General features: G+C 35.7%; 5 protein-coding genes across 5 annotated transcripts; 2 read left to right on the forward strand and 3 right to left on the reverse strand.

Moving 5' to 3' along the window:
• Positions 1-361: 361 nt before the first annotated feature.
• Positions 362-3041, forward strand: LOC100777753 (cytochrome P450 CYP82D47). The gene is made up of 2 exons (XM_003537352.5): positions 362-1432; positions 2217-3041. Exons 1-2 carry the CDS (start codon positions 461-463, stop codon positions 2859-2861), a joined length of 1617 nt encoding a protein of 538 aa, XP_003537400.1. The 5' UTR covers positions 362-460; the 3' UTR covers positions 2862-3041.
• On the reverse strand, positions 3029-9239 carry LOC100820512 (extra-large guanine nucleotide-binding protein 1). The gene is made up of 8 exons (XM_003537349.4): positions 7859-9239; positions 7628-7765; positions 7425-7529; positions 7119-7304; positions 6421-6598; positions 5929-6170; positions 4611-4774; positions 3029-4055 (listed from the first exon to the last, which is right to left on the reverse strand). The coding sequence occupies exons 1-8, from the start codon at positions 9005-9007 to the stop codon at positions 3464-3466; spliced, it is 2754 nt and encodes a 917-aa protein (XP_003537397.1). The 5' UTR covers positions 9008-9239; the 3' UTR covers positions 3029-3463.
• A 2632-nt stretch (positions 9240-11871) lies between these two features.
• LOC100819990 (protein JINGUBANG) lies at positions 11872-14176 on the reverse strand. The gene has a single exon (XM_003538779.5). The coding sequence runs from the start codon at positions 13648-13650 to the stop codon at positions 12274-12276; it is 1377 nt and encodes a 458-aa protein (XP_003538827.1). The 5' UTR covers positions 13651-14176; the 3' UTR covers positions 11872-12273.
• Positions 14177-17967: 3791 nt separating this feature from the next.
• Positions 17968-18553, forward strand: LOC100527721 (uncharacterized). The gene has a single exon (NM_001249513.2). The coding sequence runs from the start codon at positions 17999-18001 to the stop codon at positions 18305-18307; it is 309 nt and encodes a 102-aa protein (NP_001236442.1). The 5' UTR covers positions 17968-17998; the 3' UTR covers positions 18308-18553.
• Positions 18554-20815: 2262 nt separating this feature from the next.
• Positions 20816-22786, reverse strand: LOC100782047 (uncharacterized). Its single transcript, XM_003537357.5, has 6 exons — positions 22583-22786; positions 22386-22448; positions 22202-22254; positions 21343-21519; positions 21169-21252; positions 20816-21071 (listed from the first exon to the last, which is right to left on the reverse strand). Exons 2-6 carry the CDS (start codon positions 22431-22433, stop codon positions 20903-20905), a joined length of 531 nt encoding a protein of 176 aa, XP_003537405.1. The 5' UTR covers positions 22434-22448; positions 22583-22786; the 3' UTR covers positions 20816-20902.
• Positions 22787-23363: the final 577 nt, after the last annotated feature.

The following is a 23363-nucleotide window of genomic DNA, read 5'->3' on the forward strand; positions in this document are numbered from 1 at the left end:
TTCCTAAAAAATGTGTATATATATTTATATATATAAAGTGACTAAATTAAAAAATATATATTCCATTAATTTTAAGTGAGTTGTTATTAATAAATAGAATTTTCAATTTCTCAATTTACATTTTTTTACCTTAAAACACTAGAAAAGTCATCCATACACAATAAGATGTGATAATATTATGGACAAAGTGTTTGGTATATAAAAGTTTTTATATATTATTGGAGCCCTTAACTCTTCTACTATTCGGAAAAAAAAAATTAAAAAAGACATTTTTTTACAGAAAAAAAAAAGAAGAAGAAAAGACTTAACTCCACTACTAATGGTGAAAATCTTGAAAATAACATCCACCATGAAGTGACACCCCTATATAGATGGTAAGAAGCGAGTTTAAGCTAAGCAACTAGAAAACCGACATATGTGTAGCTTATAAAATCTTTAGCTAAATTTGAGCATCAGAGTCATGGATGCTTTTCAGTTCAAAACTATTATTTCAGGCATTCTTGCCCTGCTAGCATGCGCCTTGTTTTATCAATTTAAGAAAACACTTTGTGGCAATACAAAGAAGATCTGTAGGGCACCTCAAGCAGCAGGTGCATGGCCTATCATTGGCCATTTGCACCTCTTCAATGCTCATCAACTCACACACAAAACACTTGGCAAAATGGCTGAGAAACATGGTCCAATTTTCACAATAAAGCTTGGTTCATACAAAGTTCTAGTATTGAGTAGCTGGGAGATGGCCAAGGAGTGTTTCACTGCCCATGACAAAGCATTCTCCACCAGACCCTGTGTTGCAGCCTCAAAGCTAATGGGCTACAACTATGCCATGTTTGGTTTCACTCCTTATGGCTCGTACTGGCGCCAGGTGCGAAAATTAACCACCATAGAGCTTCTTTCTAACAACCGTCTTGAGCCACTCAAGGACACAAGAACGGTTGAGTTAGATGCTGCAATAAGGGAGCTTTATAAGGTTTGGACAAGAGAAGGTTGTCCAAAGGGAGGGGTTTTGGTGGATATGAAGCAGTGGTTTGGTGATTTGACTCATAATATTGCTCTGAGAATGGTGGGAGGGAAGTCATATAGTGGGGTTGGTGATGATGATCATGCAGAAGGTGAGGCAAGAAGGTATAGGAGAGTTATGAGAGACTGGGTGTGTTTGTTTGGGGTGTTTGTGTTGTCTGATTCATTTCCATTTCTGGGGTGGTTGGATATCAATGGATATGAAAAGGATATGAAGAGAACCGCCAGTGAATTGGATGCTCTGGTTGAAGGGTGGCTTGAGGAACACAAAAGGAAAAGGAAAAGGAAAAGAGGTTTGAGTGTGAATGGAAAGGAAGAACAGGATGATTTCATGGATGTCATGCTGAATGTTCTGCAGGGTACAGAGATTTCTGGTTATGATTCAGATACCATCATCAAGGCTACTTGCCTGGTAAGTAAAATGCTCAGCTATTTTTTTTCATGGTTGCTACATGCTTTTACAATTGATGGAGTCCAAAAGGAATCTAAGACTTTGTGCTATAAACCATATAATTTAGGACTTGCTAATAAGGATATTCGTAAGACGCTTTTACGCCTTTGGTTCTAAGAGAAGAGAATATTATGCCGAATCTAGCGTTGCACTTTATATAATAACGAACAATTGCAATCTTGAGTCCATCAAAAGGAATTATTCCAACAGAAACGGAGGAGTACAAGACATAAATTTGGAAAAAGTTGATACATAATATCTTTTGAATAATGATTCGAAAATTCTAAAAAGTAAAAATTTGTGTTGACGAAAACCATTACCCTTACCACTGTGATTTCTGTCAAATTTTCCCTTTTACTTTTTTTATTTCGTTGTTCAACCTCGCTTCTTATTATTTCGTACTAGGAGTTTTCGTACGATGTAACAAACTCTTAATAATTTGGCTCGTCTATTCAAGTCTTTTCACAACGAACAAAGAATATATTGCGAGGCCACAAAGGTCCACTTGTTTAGAAGAAAATTTCTTTTCTTTTAACATCCTTCAGTATTAAGATATCAAAAGCAATTAACACCCACAACAGGAGTCCACTTCTCCAAAATTTACGTTGTGTTTTACAATCTGATTCGGTACGACACCACCCTTCTGTTTTGAAGAAAACCTTATTGTCTCAGCTTTTGGTGCACATGAACGTTCAGTTTGACATCTAACTTTGAATTACGACCATGAACTTGTATATCTTTGCAGAATTTGATTTTAGCAGGAACTGACCCCACCATGGTCACGCTAACATGGGCACTATCTCTGCTACTTAACCATCAAATGGAACTTAAAAGAGCCCGACATGAACTGGACACTCTTATTGGGAAGGACAGGAAGGTGGAAGAATCTGACATAAAGAAGTTAGTGTACCTCCAAGCTGTTGTGAAGGAAACTCTGCGCCTGTATCCACCAAGTCCCATTATCACCCTTCGTGCCGCCATGGAAGACTGCACCTTTTCATGTGGCTATCACATTCCTGCTGGCACACAATTAATGGTGAATGCTTGGAAGATCCACAGGGATGGTCGTGTTTGGAGTGAACCTAATGATTTCAAGCCTGAGAGGTTCTTGACAATCCACAAAGATGTTGATGTAAAGGGTCAGAACTATGAGCTCGTCCCTTTTAGTTCTGGAAGGCGAGCATGCCCTGGGGCCTCGCTCGCTCTGCGTGTGGTGCACTTGACCTTGGCTAGACTCTTACATTCTTTCGATGTTGCTTCTCCTTCAAATCAAGTTGTTGACATGACAGAGAGCTTTGGACTCACAAATTTAAAAGCAACCCCGCTTGAAGTTCTCCTAACTCCACGTCTAGACACCAAATTTTATGAGGACTATATTATATTAAGCTAGGTTCCTCAAAATATGTGCAGGAAGCCTCTGGGTTCTGAAATCGGGGTTTTCCATCTTGTAATAACAATAACATGTTTAATTAAGTTGCACTGTATTATGATAGCTGGTGCAATTTGTAGTATTCTGATAATTCCGAACTTGTGTAAAAGATAAATGAATCGAATGAGTAACCTTCACGAATATTATGTCTTTTTTATGCCATTCACAAACGGGATGAAGCCAGAGAGCCTAGTAATATCTTAGGCTTGAATACATCATGTATTTTCTAGCACACAGAATCAGGTTTGCAACTCAAATATAAGTTGACAGACCACTGACTAAAAGTGATATACAAATTCTATGATCAAGATGCTACCTTACCATATGAAAAAAAAAAATGAATTTGAACATTACACCATGATCTGTGGTATGTGCCGACTGACTCACCAGCATACTCTAATCGCTGGAAACCTTACCTACATGTGTCTACGTCTAGTGAAATCTTACAAGTGGATAGCTAGTAGAAGAAACCATCCCTTTTACTCCGAGTTAGCAGTATATGTACACGAACAGGTGTCAAGCCATACACAAGTATGACTTGCAACTCTTGCCTGAATTAGCAATCAATGAGAGAATGAACTCGCCTCAGTGCTATACATCGAGTACTCACTCAAGCTAAAGTTTGGTCTCTCTTCACTCCACTTCAAAATTTCTTTGGCGTATTTAAGTGATGCATCAACACTACCAGGCTCCAACCCCTTCACCGGCGACACATACAACTTTCGTCCTGTAAGAGATGAATAAAGCCTTTTAAACTTAACCGCTATGTAATGTGAAGCCAGCTGACCAAGGGAGGGATTATTATTAATGCTGTTGCTATTGCCGTTGGGACGATTGCGACTGATTATTGGATGGAAATCAGAGAACCATTCACACTTGGTCAAAGGAACTTGTTCGATTTTCTCCTCAAACAGATCAAATTTGTTCAATATCAACAAGAATTCCATTTGCTCAAAGGTTGGATGAGTGACAATGGTTTCAAAAAACTTTCTGCTTAATATCATCTTGTTAGTGAGACAACCATTGCCATCGACAGAAAACTGATCATAGTCAGTCAAGGAAACACAGAAGATGACCATTTCAACATCCTCAAACATCTCTAGCCACTTGCAATTTTCTCCTAGCCCCCTTGCATGCACTCTAATTAGTTGATACCTGTTAACCAGCGAAAAAGTATGAATCATCAGAAACATTCAACAGCAGTTGTAACAATGACCTTGAGCGACAAGATTTCACTTTCACGCATTTGAAACAAATATAGAAATTGGAACACATCTTTCGCATAAGAATTTCAACTTTTACACACTAAGCCTGACAATAAAAGCACTTCAATAACCATTACAGTATGATATTGGCACTTCTATCCAATGAATACAAAAATTTATCCAAAATATAAAAAATAGGGGCACTAAACATGAGAGCAATTCATATCCATATCCATATCCAGAGATGGGAGAAACTTACATTGTGTTTCTTAAACATCATATTAGTGAAGATTATAATTCATCCTTACTACAATTCTACCATACTTATCCAGCATTTAGTTTCTTTTGGTATTTTGTAGTTCTGATGTGCTTGCATTTACAACCCTTGGCAGTTTCACGGGTGCTATTAATCTCCAAGAGAAAACAATTACAACAGCAATTGGATTTAATCAAATCCGCAACACATTTCTGATGCATAACAAATGGCACAAAAATTTTCACATACCTGACCAAAGAATCATGTAGATCAGTAGTGTCAACAGTTTCGTCAGAAGCTGATTGGGGAAATGAAAACTCCACACAAGCCACCCCATTAGATGAAGTAACTCCCTCAGCATAAAGGATGTCTAAATCTGAGGGTTCATAATCTGTCCTTAATATTTTAACAGCCTAAAACAGAAAATTGTCATAGTTAGAAACAACAATGTCCATGAACAGCACAAGTTGTTAAAGATTCTAACTCAACAAGCTTTTTCTAGGAGAAAAAAAGTAGAAATGGAAACCTAAAAGACAATAAGGAAGCAAGATGGTACAGCAATAAAATAATATTAATGAAGCATTCTAATAATGCTAACATGTGAAAAGTGGTTTTAATTTATACTCATAAACAGCTGAATTTGCTAGACTGAAATTTAATGTTACTCCTCAAGCTTAATGCTTCTGCCTAATGTCCATTGTACAATAGACAAGAGTCACTATCTCTCCCTGAGAAATGATCCTTTTACAACCAAATTTACACCGCCACCAGTCCAACACCTACTCTCATTAAAAGTTGCCAAACCGTCATGTACAACAATTAAATTTATCCCTCCATTGTTTTTCTCATCTTTGCAGAAGAAATTGATTAAAGATAAAATCCCTTCATAAAATGAAAAGTGGTTATTCCATAAAGAACTCAGTTACCCAGTTTTTATATTTTGGATAAATTACTCTTTTGGTCCTCTAATTTATTATTTAGGTTCAATTTGGTCCTCTAATTTATAAAACCTATTCAATTTAGTCCTCTAGTTTTTTTTGTTTCAATTTGGTCCTATTATTTTTAAAACCGATTCTTTTTTTTTTTTTGGGAAAATGTGCATTTTGTGGCGGTTTGAAACCACTTAGTGACGGTTTTAAACCACCACAAAGTGTGATTTCTTACAATTTAGACTGAAGAACCAAATTAAACCCGAAAAAAACTAGAGGACTAAATTGAATCTAAAAAATAAATTAGAGCACTAAAAAATTAATTTAACCTTAAATTTTAAATGAAATAACATATTTAAGGAGCTTCTTAGATCAAATTTACCAGCCTGGAGCATAAAATTACTTCTTACAATTGCACCTTAATTAGTTGTTCCCTTTGATATTTAGAAGATTTATTTATGCTGCTTAATAGAGGATCTCATTATCTTCAATAGTCACAGAATTCACATTGTATAATTGAAAATGCACAACATTCTCTTCAATATGCAGGTAACAAATAAAAATATAAAAGGTTAAGGGCTTTACACAATTAATTTGACAAAAGCATACAAAGTAATACAATTTAAGAATTATCTTACCCGCTCTAAGAAATAACTGGCAACACTAGGCAGCATTTCTAATTCGCTTCTCCTTTCGTATGTAGCCTTAATGGCAGCATCATTCCATAATTCCTCAATCAATGGTGCATATTCACGAGTAGCAGCTGGAAAGATGGCATCAAGTTTGCCCGACACCATAGTTTTCAGTAACCAATCAGAGAATGCTTTCAATCTTGGACCAATGGAATATACAGTCTTCTCATCCAGTTTTGGACTAGTTCCTGTTGAAAACCATAATTGTAGCGGTCAATCCTTTAGTACAATACAGAAAGAGATAAGAACAGAACTATGTACCATAACAACACCTCAAACAAACACACGAGCATGCTGCAAGCCATTTGGACCAAGTGACAACTAAATGGTGCACAATTGGTGCTTTAAAAGGAAGATAGCTAGGATACCAACTCAAACCTCAATATAAAGCACATATTTCTGAGGGAGAAGTGTAAGGGTGGGAGAAAATGCTACTACCTGTTGTATCATGTACAGATGATTGCCTTTTTTTAAAATCCCCCAAACTTTCATCTTCAAAACGCTCACGTCCCTCAAGCAGCATGCCAAGGTAGGCATAAACATTACTCTGAATGGTCAGCTTTATATTTTCATGCTCATCTTCTGAGAATGGGACACTTTTGTACAGAATCTTGGCCTGCCACAAATATTTGCAATTCTATGAATACATTGACCATTACCAGCATCTCTATTGATGACTTTGTCTTTACATAGAGGAGGGGGCTTGCCACAATTTTATTTAAACAATTCCTAAAGTACCCATGAATAATCACATACTACATCCAACTATGAAGTCAGTTGTCATTTACTGCCAAAATTGGCCTTTCTGAACAAAGAAATACCAGACGACAAAAGAGAGTAACATAAATGTGCATCCAATTAACATTTACTTTACAGAAACCTTTGCAGGATTGACACTATTACTGTCCAGTGTCCACAATTTATTGTGATTAACTAGGTAAACACTCATGTTTAGTGTTTAGAAAACTCACAGAAGTTTCTTTCCATTCAGTTTAAGTGAATTAAGAAACAATTATTTTGGAAGCAGGTGCCTACAAAAGTACAGACCATATTCTGACCAATTTAATGTAACTAATAATCCAAAAGAAATTTAAGTATGACTTGATTCACAAACTCAATTATCAAGTAAAAATTACCTGCTTAAAAATAGTGCTCGTTCCAGATCCACTGCCACCAACTAAGAGAAGCTTCTGAACTATCCCATGCTCAAGGTAGTCAGGCATTGTTCTGCTAACCAGACTGGAGGGTTGTTCTCCCAAAGAATTTGAAGATTTAGAAGGAACTGGCAGGGACAGGAAAGCACATACAAGCTTCGTTCCAGCCTAACAAGCAGAAATGAAAAAAGTGTGTAATAAATAACATTTTGCTGGAAGAAAACGAGACAAATACCCCCCCCCCCCCCCCCCCCCCACCCGGAAAAAAAAAACAAACAAAAAAATTACCTTTCCCCATATATAACCCCTTGTATTCCTCTGCCCCTCCTCTTGGTAGGAACCATCATCATTGACCCAAAAATGTGGGTTGCCGGCACACTGAACTCCTGCCAACTGCACACAACCAAAACAGGATCCTTTCAACAATTCTGTTTCACAATAAACAATATATATGGTTATTAAGAGGGAGCCTTTCAATATGAATTTCCAACCTGCAACATTCGAAGCTCCACTTTTGTTATTTCCCGACCATTAATGAAAACCTGAGTGTTTCCATTGCTGGCATCCTGTTGGATGGGGCCTCCAACATTCAGATGCGGACTTATAATTTGTGAAGGCTTCTGTCCCTCCTGTGAAATCATTAAACCAATCAGCATCCGTAGTAACACACAAAAAACTCAAACACCATACAAACCAAATCACAAATGCATGTAAACAAATACCTTCCCCCAAAGACCAGATACTTTATCATACCAATAGGTCCCTGGCTTCAGCTTCTTGGGAGGGTTGGGGCAATTCTGCAAAGTTACCAATTCCTCATAAGAAAGTGGGTGTCCATTCACACAAACATACTCAGGTGGAAGCAGATTCGCTTCACAAAACCTCTCAGCCTTCATTATCTGCCGAACCTCCAACTCGTTAAGCAAACGCTTGAGCATCCGAGAGCACTTCCCCAAAGTCCCTCTTTTGGCCTCATCAATCGGGAATCCAATGCAAGTCACACATTTTCTCCCCTCAGGCATAGACCCCATAGCTCTAAGCACACAATTACCACAATACTTCGCATCACAAACGAGACAAACCTCTTTCTCGGTAAACCTATTCCCCTTGAAGCACCTATAACAAGACCCTTTCTTTCCCTTCGTGAGAGGTGCCCTTTTAACAGGTTTATTGCTGCTCACAGTGTCCTCCACGTCAAACTCCTCAACCAACGCATCATCAGAGTCCACATCGAAAGTAACAATAGGGGGACGTTTAGCATCGATATCCTCAGCCTTGAGAGAAGAAACCCGAGTTGATGGATACTCCAAACTCAGCACTGACTCAGTGGATGCCCAATCTTGCTGATTCAACTCGTTGAAATCCAAACTCTCTTTTCCGTCTTCCAGAACCCTTAACGCGCCGGAACTTCTCCCTGATTTGTCCCTAAACTCAATGGTACTAGAGCTTCTAGTTTCTTCCAGCACTCTCGAGCTTCCCCCCAAATCGGACAGGTCGCCGGAGCCGTCGTTCCCGGTGGAAAACTCAAACGCGCCGGAGCTGCTCAGCTCGCCGGAGAGTTCGCCGACGTTGCTCTGCGAAGCTCGGTGCTCGAAGGCGATCACCGAGGTGGGAGAGACCGTTGTTTCGGACGCTAACTTGGAAACCCTAGCTTCGGTTCGGAGGGGTTGGTGGTGTTGTTGCGGCGGCAGGAGCGGCTGCACGACCGGTAGAGATAAGGAGTCGGAGAGAGGAACCTGGGAAACGACGGCGGCGACCGGAATGTTGTCGACGCTGATCGGCACCGCCCGAGGGAGGTCGCAGGTGAGCGGCGGGCCGTCGTACTCGACGGCGAAAGAGTACTCGGCAGCATCAGGCGCCGCCGGCGACATGGTGGGAAGAAGAGATGCGGTGGAACCCTAATAGGAATAGGAATAGGAATACAAGAAAAGCATGAAAGGAAAAGAGAAATGGTTTTGAAAATGATGATTGAAAGAAGAAGAATGATGCAGTGTGTGTGGCGTGGTGAAGAGATTAGGGAATGAATGTGCGTGAGAAGGAAAAAAAGGTAATTTTTAGGTGAGGGAGGTAGAGAATATAATAATAAAATAATAGAGAGGGTAACGGTGGAGGTGAGTGAGTGAGTGAAGATGAAAAGGAAAGGAAAACTAAAACGGGACGGGAATTGGGGGAATCTTTCTTCTTTTTTGGGCCACGTGGGGACGGCTTTGTCCTTTTATGTAGCCAAGGTTGGCATCCTATCCAATCCAATGCCACCTTTTTTCACACTAATTGCGTCCACTTGTTTTCTTTTATATGGCCAATGATCTGTTTATTGTCCCAATCTCATTCCATTCCCCGCCACCACTCTCTTGCGCGCCATTCTTCCCTCACTTCTGCCTATCAATTTTATTATTCCTACAAAACAATCAATACACTATTCTTCTTTTTATTTATATTTACTTTTAACTCTAATCAATCTTGTCTATATTTATCCACAAATATATTACTATCACTCTGTTTTTTTTTTTATAAAAAAAAAAACTTGTCAGTATCTGATTTACACCTTAATTCAACTTATAAATAGTTTTCTTGGTAATCTCACTCTCAACCAAAACATCATTTTTTAAAACTTAAGAATATAACAGGAATCCAATCCAAAACACTAATCAATTGAATGAGAGTCTTGTGACTTAACTACCACATTAATTCTTTTTTTTAGACAATGTAAGATTCCTAACAAAACTATACTATAGCTTATCAAATTTAAAAACAATTTATTTATTACATTACCAAAAAAAAATTCAAAGTTAAATTTAGGACCTTCAATTTTTTTTAAAAAATAAAGTAAAATTACGATGCTAATAACAATGAGTGATCAGATTTCTATTTAATTTTTTAAAGTCTCTAAATTTAAATATATCGATAGAATTTGGAGTTATTAAAGCATAGTAAATGTGTACATAAATGACTTATTAATATTTGTTCATTATTGTTAAGATGTTTATTTTTCATTAAAATGCATTTAAATAGTAATACCTTTCAACTAACAATTCAAGACTTCAAACTATATATATTTATCCAAGTGAATTTTATCTTTCTTAAAAAAATCGTACACATAGCTCAAATATTTATTAATCGTATCAGATATCAACAGTAAACGTTAACATCTATATTTTTAAAATATAAATGGAAACATAATGTAATTAAAAATATTTTGAAAAATATAGAAGTGTAATTTACCTTCATTAGTTTAATTTGTTGCATCAATGTTTAGTCTCACATCAAATGTTAAAACAAAAACTGATTAAAAAATGTTAAACACAAATTATTAAATTAAGTGATTGTAAGATATTGTAATGATTACATCAAAGTAAACTAATTGATCGAGTTACTCGATGGTGTTTCATATTAATAACCAGTTAATGATTGAATTAGATAAATATTAGTTAATTCGTAAATGAAATTGATTAAAGTGTAAGATAAAGTAATTGGATACGTGCTATTAATTATAAAATTTTAATTAATTTTAACCTTTTAAAACTTTTTCTTTTTTCCTAACGTACCCTTTACTCTTTTTATGGAACATAACGCCTGCACTTCATATATCTGGCGTTTCAAAGAGCTGACGGACGACGAAAAATCAGTTACTCGTCCACCGCGGTTTCCAGATCTTGGAGTATAAGGGTTAGATAAAAATAAAAAAGTTATAGTAAAACTATGATGTCAAATCTAAATCTTAATGTTTTTACTTAAAATATGATGTTGAATCCCTAGTCAAGTGTGAGATCACATCCTAAATCTTAAGATTTTGATGTAAATTTTCTTTGGTGTTTAATTTCCTTAATTGTCAAACAGGCGGAGCATGAAATTCCTACTCGCAACCAATTTTTAAAAGCACTTACAGTTCAAAAAATGAATCTAAAGATATATATGCTTTGGTGAATGGAGGCGGCATTATATTTGGTTGAACCGTGTTAAGTTCTGCAACAACAGCACCGTCGATGCTTAATTAGTTCCGCAACAGCTCCAGGGTGTCATCAACATTTCAAATCGCACCTCGGACTCTCGGAGTGACCTTGTCGTATGTCAAACAGCTTCTTCGCGCACCGTCGAAATAGTGCATGCCGTGGCGACAAATCAGAGAGAGGGAGGAAAGGATTGAGTGAAAAGTGGTACGTTTGGAAAGAGATTTTTCCCCTAAAAGTGTCACCACGCGTCAAAACTCAATTGAATAGGAAGAAGCTACGAATGATTTATTTCGGAGAACTAATCATTACTCTTTATTACCCCAACTCAATTTTTACTTATTTGACAAATCAAATTTCATTGATTATAAAAGTATAATATTATTTAAAAATTAAAACTATAGAAATAAAAAAATCAATCTTTAAAACGGATATCCAAATATAATCCTAATGTTAAATTCTATTATATTTATATATTTTTTTTCTCTTTTTTCCCTCTTTCTCTGAGACAAACTCTCCTTCACAAACAAATCTACAACTTATTAATTTGCCTTTAAAATGCGACTACACGTACAACGTTGAAATCGAGCATCTTCACATTTTATATATATATATAAAAATTACAATGAGCATACATGCGTTAAAGGACAGCCTCATCGAGGAACCAAATAGCTATCATTATCAATGGATTCGACGATAACCAAGCTTATTATAAGTAGACTCATATATTAAAAATATCTAATGAAGTCTTACCTGAGTCACATTCATGTCTATATAATAACTCTGAGCTCAAAACCGTTATCATCTATAGGAATCTTTTCCATCAACAGCCACGTATTCAATTCAGATTTTTTATCTCACAATTCTTAGAAACTTTTTTATTTCGACCCATATATATGACTATATAATATTATGATTACTAGCAAGCAAATTGTCATCCACACTAAGAATATAAAGACATCTCAAATTTTATTTCTATCACCTTTTTATCTTTAACTCCTTTCCTTTCCAATTTCCATTTCTTGAACCCAAACAATCGCATAAATTAAGTTGTATGTACAATGCAGTATCTGCATGCCCATAAAATCAAATATTTCCCCGTGGGCATCACAAACGACCCAGAGCTGATATTTCAAATAGCAAATCAAACATGTTTGTTGTCCTGTGCACACACGCATGCAGCTATATATCTAGTATCTCTTTGACCCCATTTTCCTTAAGGACGAAACTCTGGGGAACTGATCAAGACTGGGCCTGGGTGGCTGGTGGTTGTTATGCGCACTCGCAGCATTCTCTGACACCTTCCACACCTTCACCGACTTATCCAAACTCCCACTATACAGAATCCACCTCCTCTCATTACACATCGCTTCAGGATCCCTCTCCGCCGCGAGACACTTAACAGGCCCAGTGTGCCCCGACAGAATATTCACGCACGTGTGGTCGTCGTTCAGCGACCTCTTCCACACGCATATCGCCATGTCAGCAGACCCGCTGAACACCAAACTCCCCGCCGTAGCTAAGCACAGCACCGCCAGCTTGTGGCCCCTCAAAACCCCTTTATGCTCCAAATTCGTTTCCCGAACCCAATAATTCACCAACCCGTCAGAGGAACCCGCGTATAGCACATTCCCCTCTTCGTTTATCGCTAACGCCGTCACCGCACACTCCTGCTTCAACAGCGTCTGCGAAAACAAATGCTTCGTCCCTTTCCCTTGAACCTCGCGCCGCCAAATCTTAACGGTGCCGTCAGCGGAGCCCGTGAAGACCATCCCATCCAACCCCACAACAAGCGCGTTAACGGCGTCGTCATGCGCCGTGACGGACTCCAAACACTTGAAATTCGACGTTCGCCACACCTTAAAGGTCTTATCCCACGAGGCGGAGTATATGAGAGAATGATCCTCCGTTAAACTCAGACACGAAATAGCGTCGTAGTGTTTGATCCATATTAAATTACGGCGTCGTCTCACTTCCACGTAGTTGCTCGGTTTCATGGAACATTTGATGTAGTTTCTCAACGTTGGAAGCGTGGCGACGCGCTTGTGTTGTTGGTCGTTTTTCCCCGACACTTTCCAAACCCTGATCCTTCCGTCTTGGTGTCCCGTGAGGATTTTCTCTCCGGCGATCACAATGGCTTTGACCAAACCGCTATTGGATTTGAAGCCCGCGAACTCCTCCTGGTTCTTCCACACGCGAATGTTCTTGCTATCAGAACCCGTGTACAACAGGTCCTTGGTTGCAGCGAGGGAATAAATGTGACCCTCTTCGCGGACAAGGGAGCCCACGAGAGCGTCGTTTTCGTTGGAGCCGGCAAAAGCGTCTTCGTTCATGTGAGAGGACCATGGGGATTTGGATAAGGGAGAGAGGGAAGCGTCGTAGGGAGCGTTGTCAGCTTCCATTTGAGGATCCAAATGAGGCGCGTCCATTGTGATGGGGTTGTTTTTTCTTTGATGGTTATCGGAGTTGTAACCGTCGAACTCGTCTTTCTTTAACTTTCCGTACATTCTTCCATTCACACTTCCTTCATCCAAGTATCCGCGTCCTTTTCGAGATGACCCTGTCATTCTTTCTTTGTTAGTTATATGTTATATATTCCTTCCTTGCACTACGCACTCATGCAAAGTACAGGGAATAGTATATATAGGAACCGAAAGGTTCAAACTTGAAAGGCAGCTTAAGCTTTTGTTTGTTTTACAAGAGAGGTACTATAAAGGTTGAGGATTCGTGCAATTAATGAGGAAACTGCTAATGATTCCTTGTCGTGCCAAACCGCCGAACGTCGTTGGAGGGAGCGTTGAGAGGTTTGGTATTGAGGTTGACAACAAAACTTTATTTGGCATGCAGTGGGTTGCTGAGATGGCCTTGTCTATGTGGTGATATTTGTCTAATTATGTTATGTCACGTTATCTGTGTGTGCTGTTTGTCTAATTATTATGTTAGGCCACGTTTTCTATGTGTGCGACTACGTGGGTCAATTTTCATGCCAAACTAATGGAAACCTTGGATTGGGAAAACAGGTTGTAACTAAGATAGATGATGAGAGAGAATTATCAGGTGATGATATCCAAACTGCTAATCTGAGGAAATGTGCGATTTTAGATGTGTAGAACGAGTAAACGGGTTGATTGTGAAAACGAAGTTTGATTTGGTCAATAGACTAAAATTTGTAAGTTTTCGTCCTCTTCCAAAAAAAAAAAACTAAAATTGGTGCTAAATTCTGGTGCATTTTCTCTGATTATTATGTAAACAAATAAACCTGTCACGAGACATGCACATGCTTTACGTGCAACTATGCAACCATTCAACACTTCTATACTAAAGAAATTTTAGTTAATTAGTAGATACTTTGGATGCTAGAGAATATATCCGGAAATGTTGGAAAAATATTTTAAATCCGTGATCACACTACTACTACTAATAATAATAATAGAGACAAAAGGTGTATATAGATTTCCATTACTTAAATGCAAATGTTTCGTAAACAACAAAAATAAATAAAATAAAATTATTCCTTTCTAGTATATGCAGTGAAAGGAAATGAGAAAAGGAAAGAGAATTTTTTTTAATCTCATTTGGTTTCGATTTTAGAATTTTAGAGAGCGGAGGAGAAATGACAAAACTAAGACCTTATTTCTTCACTTTTCCTCTAAAAAAATTTATCCCTTATGCGCTTTTCCTGGAAAAACTCACCTAAAAGCATATTCCAAAATTACACTAGCTAGGAGTAGATAGAGGTTGTTAATCCATGTTTTTCCGATTTATCATCTCCCTGCCTTCCACCTGCTGCGTACATAATTTTCCAGTTATATATAAAAACGTTACACTGATGGTTTCATATAGCAATCTTTTTTTTTTTTTTTTTGCACGTTTGAAATCAATAGAAGTTAAATAATTTTAAGATTAACAATTTAAGAAGAAAAATTAACTTCTTTGGGATTTTAAATTTGAAATGAAAGATTTTTACAAAATTGTTAAAATTATATTAAAATGAGTACATGCACTAAAATTTTAAATGATAAGCCTTTTTTTTCCAACTCGGACTTCTAGATATTACTCTCAAATTGAAGTGTTGTCTGTATCTTTTAGAAAAAATAGTAGTTTAAATATAGTATTTATAAATAAATTACAATAGTGCTGAAAAAAAAAATAGATAAAATACAATAGATCGTTATAATTTTTGTTTGGAAAAGACAATAATAAATCGTTATAATAACCCCCATCGATTTGAAATTTAAAATTTACACATCTCCCTAAAAATGCTTCAAGTCTTGACAAACCATCTCGATTTTGATCTTCAAAATTTGAAAAGATTAGCCCGTTATTTATCTTTGAAATCTTCAAATTTGTAACTCCCTAAGAAATGACTCATGAACTTATGACCGATATCCAATGTGTATTTGATAAAAATCTTTAAATTGTGAATTTTCAATTTTATTTTTCTTCCTGCTTTGAAATATTTTTTTAAATGTAGAACTCGTCTTGCTTGAATTAAATTACATCAACACATATTTAATATATAAAACTATAAAATTAATGTTAAATGACTATAAGTGGTAACGACTGGAATTCGTAGTTCTCACTAGTCATTAGTTTTCAATTTTGTTTCGTTTTCCTGATGTTCTTCCAGCTTCTCCACGACAATTTTTATTGCCTTCACTTAACAACAGTAAAGTGGATTCTTAGTGGAATGACATAAATAAAGAATATAAAGAGAAGGGTGTTAATATTGATGTCTACCATAATTATTTTTTATTCCTACAAAATTTTAAAATTCTTAGAAAATACCATTTTACTCATTTATTTAAACACTCCATCCTTCCACTTACCTTTATCCTCTTTCTCCCTAACTTCCTCTTAGATACACAACAAAAACATAATTTTAATGTGATATTTGTTGAGATATATAATGCAATTATATTTCTATTTTGTATCTTTAAAATAAAAAATAAATATACAATGAAAACATAAGTATGATGTGATCTTCTTTTGAGAGCCCCAACAAAATTATATTTTTGTATTTGTTTAAACAAACAATGAAATTGTATTTATTTTTTGTTTTTATAATTTTTTTATTAATTATAAATGTAAGCTACATTTTTTTAAGTAACCAAATTAATTGCGATGTAATTCATCATTTTTTATGGTACTTAATATCTTTTTTAATTAAAATTAAATTAATTGGATATAAATTAACATTTATAAAGATAATCAAATTAATTATTATAAGAATTATCTTTATTAATCGTAATCAAATTAATTTATGATATTATTTTGATTAAAATTAAAAATATTAATTTATTTTATCATTAATTTAAATTTAAATAAAAAATATAATTTATGTAAATTAATTTGATTATTGTTAAAAAAAGATAATGTATGTTGTCATTAATATAATTTGAAAAAAAATTAATGTAAAAAAAGTAAATTAATTCTATAATTATTTTTTCTTAAAAAATACCTAAGGAAAACATATTTCTGTTGAATAGAGAGAGGGTGGAAAAAATTACACGAACACATATTTTCATTGTAATGAGAGAGGTATGAAAATAATATAACACAAGAATATGATTCCGTTATCCAAAGGAATCATGATTCTGTGAGAAAAATAATTCCAAAATAAAAAAATTTCTGCCACCCCTTGATAAGGACAAAAACAATTTGCATGCTACCAATAATAACTCCTAATAACTCCTACATAGAAACGCCAGAAGTTTACTTGTTTGATTGAAAAATGAAAACTATTCACATAGCCCATTGTTTTCCTGCCAAGTCGACTCCATCGATGAGATCAATATCAAACTTATCTTCAAAAAAATATAGCACGTGCAATGTATTTATTACTCGTGGTCTCTGTTTTTTCATTTTTTGGGGAGAGGAGGTTCTGATTTCAGTGATATGAATGCCAAAATTGAATTAGGAAGGAAGATCTTAGTAAAATTCCAACTTGTATCTCGCCATCACACATCCATCTTAAAAATAGACAATGAATTTACCCACAAATTGGTATATGACTTTTTAAGATCCCCTTAATCTCTATTCAATACACTACTGACTGCACCCCCTTTCAGGACGATATATATTTTTTTATGGATGAAATTCCATGCGTTATAAATAACAAAATAAGCAAACCCTAACAATCTTTATCCTACTAATGAATAACGGAGTCCTACTAACTAGTGTCCATGGAATACTAGTTAAAAAATCAATAAATAAAAAAGTTTGTTAGAACTGCATTGGAAATCAATGAGAAATGTACTATTATACTTAAACTTTTTACTTTTGATTTCCTAACTTACGCCTTATGGTCCGGTTAATATTTTCCTAAATAAGGAAGAAACATATTGATTTATTTTTATAATTGACTTGCTTGGAATAATAAAGATTATTAATAACTATCGCTCAAAATAAAAAGAGTGATTGACCATTTTAAATTATTTTTATAAATAAAATATCAATACGTGAGTGTTAATCATTAATGGGTTAAGATTACATGTTGAATCAATAGATTCAATGAGAACATAATAAGTGTAAAAAAAAAAATGTTACATTCATGTTCTCCTTAGATTTATAGGTTAAACTATTAATTTTGATTTAAATTATTTTATTTATAAAAAGGACACAAAATATGAATCACCCCACAGAAAACAGCCAGCGGAATCTGCTTGGTGGTTTCGTAGAAATGCACTGAATCTATCTAAATACTTTTGTGAGTTAACACACGTACTTTTTGTCTGTTGGACGATACTTACGTCGGCATCCCCTGTTTGAGAAAAAACAACAGGCTATTTGAGAACCCTGAAATGAAACGAAAACCACTTCCTAACTTGGTGGTTTATCCCATCCATATATTTGAACTTCATCCCATTTCAATACTCCTATGCAATCTATGTTTTTGGCAGCATAACAAACAAAATGGCTTTCATGATTTCCAGAGCTGAATCAGAGGCAGAGAAGTCTAGCCTTAAACACATGGAAGACAAGGACTCGACCAACACACTTGATGGCGTCTCAAGCCAGCTCCAGTTGAAGTCCTCATTGTCATCCAAAGCCTCGGCGCAAACCCTGAACAAACAACAAGTTCTCAATCGCATTCGACACCGTAAGTCCTTAAACAGAATCAAAGGCGCTTTTGAGGGTCTTTTGGGCAACTCCAAAGGTAATACAACTTCAGCACAAGACCAGATTTGGCTCCAACAAGATGACGCTTTCTCTTCTCCTTAAATATATGTAACCCATCAACTAAGATTATTCCCATATGACTATCAACTTATCGCTTTATCTCTGTTACTGTTACTTTCTTTTTGTATATTGAATATCTTAGTACTAAACTACTCAAGTTATAATTTATCGTCACTCCTCAAATTGACTATTTTTTTAACAAATATATGATGATTGTACCACTGAAATTTGTATGTCGTGCCACGACTAAAGGTTAAGAAGGATCCCTCTTACTTGACAAAAATATACAATTTATACGTGCCCGTTCTTTTTCATGCTCTGTCCCTTTAGACAGAATCTGTAATCAAAAGAGAATTTTAGGGAGCGTTTGATTTCTATTTTTAAAAATTATTTCAAAATGTAATCAAACAAAGTTGATTAAGAACAAAGGGATTATTAAACACTTATTAAGCAAGATAAAGATATATCGCTTACTTGCTCTGTTTTTTAGTATTTAAAACATTTATTTTGAAAATAATTTTAAATGAGAAATTAATTGTTGAGTAATATAATTTTTGATAAAAAAAACAGTTTTTCCAAAAAAAATCCATCTCCTCGTTTAAAATTAATTCTTGGTACCAACAAATATTTACCCAAGTGGTTCAACAATTGAGTTCCTATGAAAGAAGGATTAATAGAAATGCCAAATAGAAATCCCAAATATTTGATGAAAAAAAAAGTCCAAAATATCTACTAATTAAAAAAATAGGTTTAAATATGTTTTTGATCCTTCGTATATACCCAATTTTTGCATCTTGTCCCTGATAAATTTTTCTTTTGAATTGGGTTCTTAATATTTAAAAAGTTTTATCTGAGATATGTTAATCGGAATCCGCTAAATGGTTACATAATTGTTAATCAGACATGTTGGCATCCAATATGCAGTGTCACGTGTACTCATTGTCTAAATAAGATTACATGTAGGAAAAAGTTTTTTTTTTCCCCATTTTCTCTTCTTGTTTTCCCAATAGAAGGTCAAGACTGATGAGGGAGATGGAGGGTACAGATGCAGGTGAGGGATAGAGAAGGCACTCAGTTTGCCTAGATGTTCTTCCTGGCTTGTCTACACCGATGGGATTCTTGCCACTATGTCGGATATCTTGTGGCAACGCTACATCTAGTGTCAATGATGCTGAATACTTTGCCGTGGTGCCAAATCTGTTGCCAGTGGTGCTACATCAGTCGTGATGGTCTTGAACTTGAAGCAAAGAAGATGAGGGCCACTGAATCTGCCTCCCAAATTTCAGATTTGACCGTCGAAGGAGACGAGGCCATTGTACACGGAGTCAATGATGGGGGGAACATAATGGGGGTCAATTTGGAATAGGGTGGCACTTTGTCACTTTGTCACTTTGTCTTCATTTCTCCCACTCACCAATAGCACACACATAGTGTTGTCACCACCAAGAATCGTCAAAGGAAGCACATGGCAAGGAGTTCGCAATTGCAAATGTTACAGATGTTGGTGGTTGCAATCATTGCATCTTTACATCTACAAAGGTGGTTGCGGATGTTAGCATCAATGCAATGATTTGATCTATCCAATAGAGGGTGAAGAGAAAGAGCTAGGTTTTCTAGGAGAAAAGAGAGATCAACACTCAACAAAGAAAGAGATTGTCCAAAGGGACAAACTAGGAAAACAAAGAAAAAAAAGAAAAATGAGAAAGAAAAAAAAAACATTTTCCTATGTGGAATCTCACTCAGTAATAAGTACACGTGACACCACACGTCGTATACCATATGTCAACGTGACCAATTAACAATCACATAAGCAGTTAACAGATCTACGACAAGGATCTCAAATAAAACTTTTCAAATATTAAAAATCCATTTTGAAGAAAAAATATATTTTTAAATGCAAAAATCAGGTACATATCATGAGTCAATAATATATTTAAGCAAAAAAAACTAATTCAATGCTAGGGAAGGGTGGTCTATGTCTCTTATGAATATGAAGGGAAAACACACGTGGGCAATACAACTAACATTTATCCGTTATTTATTTTAGGGAAAATGAGGAAGGAAAGGAAATATGATTTTAAAAAAACTAAATTTTTAATATTTTTTAAGCCGAAAAGTAAAAAGTTTTTTTTTTTCTGTTTGATCCACAATATACAGAAGAAAAATCACCACCTTTTCCCTCAAAATGACATAATGAAAGGAAAATGAAGACCTCTAAATAATTTAATAATCTTTGGTAGAAATTTATTTTTAAAAAAACATTATGTTAAAAAATAAATAATGGAATAAAAACTTAAATTTTATTTTTAGCTTAATTATATTTTTCATAATTTTTTTTTTTGTTTCTACTCTCTTCTACACATTCAGAGAAACAGGAATAAAAATATCGTCACTTTTTTCTTCATATTTCCATCCATTCAAACATCTATTTTTTCTCAATTTCTCTTATTTTATATCCTTACTATTTATTTTCTTTTGTTTGTATTTCACATCTAATCCAAACAAAACATAAGGATGTCTTTAGGTTACACAGTACAGTAGACCAAGAGCAGCACCAATGCTAACTGGTTAAAAATAAATATTGCAATTCTAACCTCACTTAGCAAAAAACAAATGTTTATAAATAAATGAAAATCCTCATTTACTGCGAAGCACCCCTGACCGAGAAAGGAGACGGAATGCTTTGTTGGAATTGTTCAAAACTGAAGAAGATCTTTGAACTGACATTTGCTTCTCCTTCAAGAAATCTAAGGCAGTGTTTAAGCATGGAGGAGGACCTATTTCGCTCAAAATAACAGGTTTCAAACTGCAAATCACAGCAGGAATATAAATAAATACAGGGTAGAAAGCAACATGAATGCATCAAAATAAAATATAGAATTAAAAGGGACGAAATCTCTAACCCTGATTTCCTTGATTTTCTCTTCCTAGAAGTGGTAGGCTTTATTTCATCTTTCTCCTCATTGTTGTCAGATAAGAAAACTTGTCTGCAAATGAATTATAATCTCTTAGAGATTTTGTCCAAATAAGAATGCATATTTGTGACACGAGGAAAAAGAAAGAAAGATCATAAATACTTCTCGCGAGCTGCAAGCATTTGAACAATGTTGTCGGGAAGAAATCCCGCTGCTGTATTTGATTCTTTCTGTGGTTCAGAGTCTCCTACGTCTTCGGATTTTTCACCAGCTTTGGATGGTCGAGGAGTTATTTTTTGGGCCCATCTCCTCCGACGCTCTTTTCCTTCACGAACAACCCTGCCAGTCAAAAATGCAAAGTCATATATATAATTAGGTACTCACTGAATTAGATTGTTTTGCACAAGTCCAAAAACAAATCCTGCAAGTTTTTTCAACAAAGTTGAAGAGCATGCAATTATATCTTAACCTATGGTTTAGCAATGAAAGAAGAGTGATACCATTTAACTGATGCTAAAGGTTAGCAATTAGCATATATCAATCCATATGATTCAACATCCTTACATGAATTCGTGGACTCTCATTTCACAAGTGTTGAGCTGAAAAGCCCTTTTATATATTACACTGAGCAGACCCAAGTTTGATGGGATTTACTGAAACTTTTTCCAACAATTTCTTCAAAACCATTAAGCACCTAATGCTAATCGATGAATAAACACTAAACAGCAGAATGAGAAGCTCGCAAAGTCATATCTTTCAATAGAAAAGAGCTTTTGAATCTACTCTCCGGTAACACTCTTTGCAACTATTCCCCCTCATCCCCTCAATGGTATTTAGACCAAGCTATAAATTATCCCAAAATCTATCTATCTATATGGTGAATCATAATGCAAAGGAATTACAGAAGATTCTCAAAAGCAGTTTGTTTTAAAAAAAAAATCTTAATTCTCAGTTTTCACTCTCAACAACTAGGTAAGTAAACTGAACCTGATAACTAATTAAACGAAGGTTAACGCAATACCTGGCCTTATTTTCTCTTTGAATCCTTCGAATCTCTTCGTCTTGTTGTATACCCTGCAAGCAAAACACATGCTTGTATCAAGTGTGTATTGATTTTGTCCGAATATATACATAAAAAAAAGAAAAAAGAAAAAGAAGATGATGATTCGATTAATTAAAACAAAAATAAGAAAAGAGCAAGGGACCTGTTCGGCAGTGAATTCCTCAGGGGCGTTGTCTTCTCTGTCTGACATTGTTGCTCGCTCTCTCTGTCGAGAACGTCAAAATCAAACTCTTTCTAAGGTTTAAGCAACGCAAACGCAGAACACTTGTTTTTATCTCTTCTACCAGTGCTAGAAGACTTCGGAAAAACGTTTGGAAAACAATAAAGAAGGTAACTTACCTTCGACGGCGTCGGGGTGGCTTCAAGCCTTCAACGGGTTCTGTGCGCCGCACGAGTGAGGGTGCTAGCTAGGGTTAGCGAAGGGGTGGCCAGACATAAGCTATGAGGGACAATTTTGTCCACTCAAATTACAACAGGTAGTGTAGGAAGTAAAATGGAGGCGCGGAAGTAAAAGACCAAGAATGAGGGCCTCAGCGCTCCAATCCACCTCCTTAGGCCTTAGATTCACACTGATTTTTTAGATTAAAAAAGGTGTTACTATTAGTTCCTATCCAGGCCCCTACAAAAATTTAAAAATCTTGCAAAAAAAAATCATTTTACCTCTCTATTAAGAGGAATCACCCCTCACAACAATAGTTAGCCACAAAATGTAAGTTCTACAATGTATTTCTAATTGTTGTGTTGATTCTATGAGAAGTAGTGACATATTATCTTGCGGTCACTTAATTTTGATGGCAAAACTGACTAGTGCTCCTTCTTTTGGCGAAACCACACCCTAATATTGTTGATACATATCCTCCCAATCATAGTACCTTGAGTGGGTTACTGGCCTACCGCCAATCCTTATTTCAAGTTTTAGTGTTACATCCTCGAGTGTAATTGTGCATTCCTTGACAGGAAGATGGAAAGTGTGAGTTTCTCGTCTTCATCACTCAACAAGTGCAATATCTAGATGATGATCAATTTTGAAGTATTGTAATTTGAAAACATTAGCAAAGCCAATATGACTTAATAACGACTCCATTAAAGGATGAGATGAGGGTATGGAATGACAATAAGC

Source organism: Glycine max, chromosome 11 (assembly GCF_000004515.6).
Source record: "Glycine max cultivar Williams 82 chromosome 11, Glycine_max_v4.0, whole genome shotgun sequence".
NCBI lineage: Eukaryota > Viridiplantae > Streptophyta > Magnoliopsida > Fabales > Fabaceae > Glycine > Glycine max.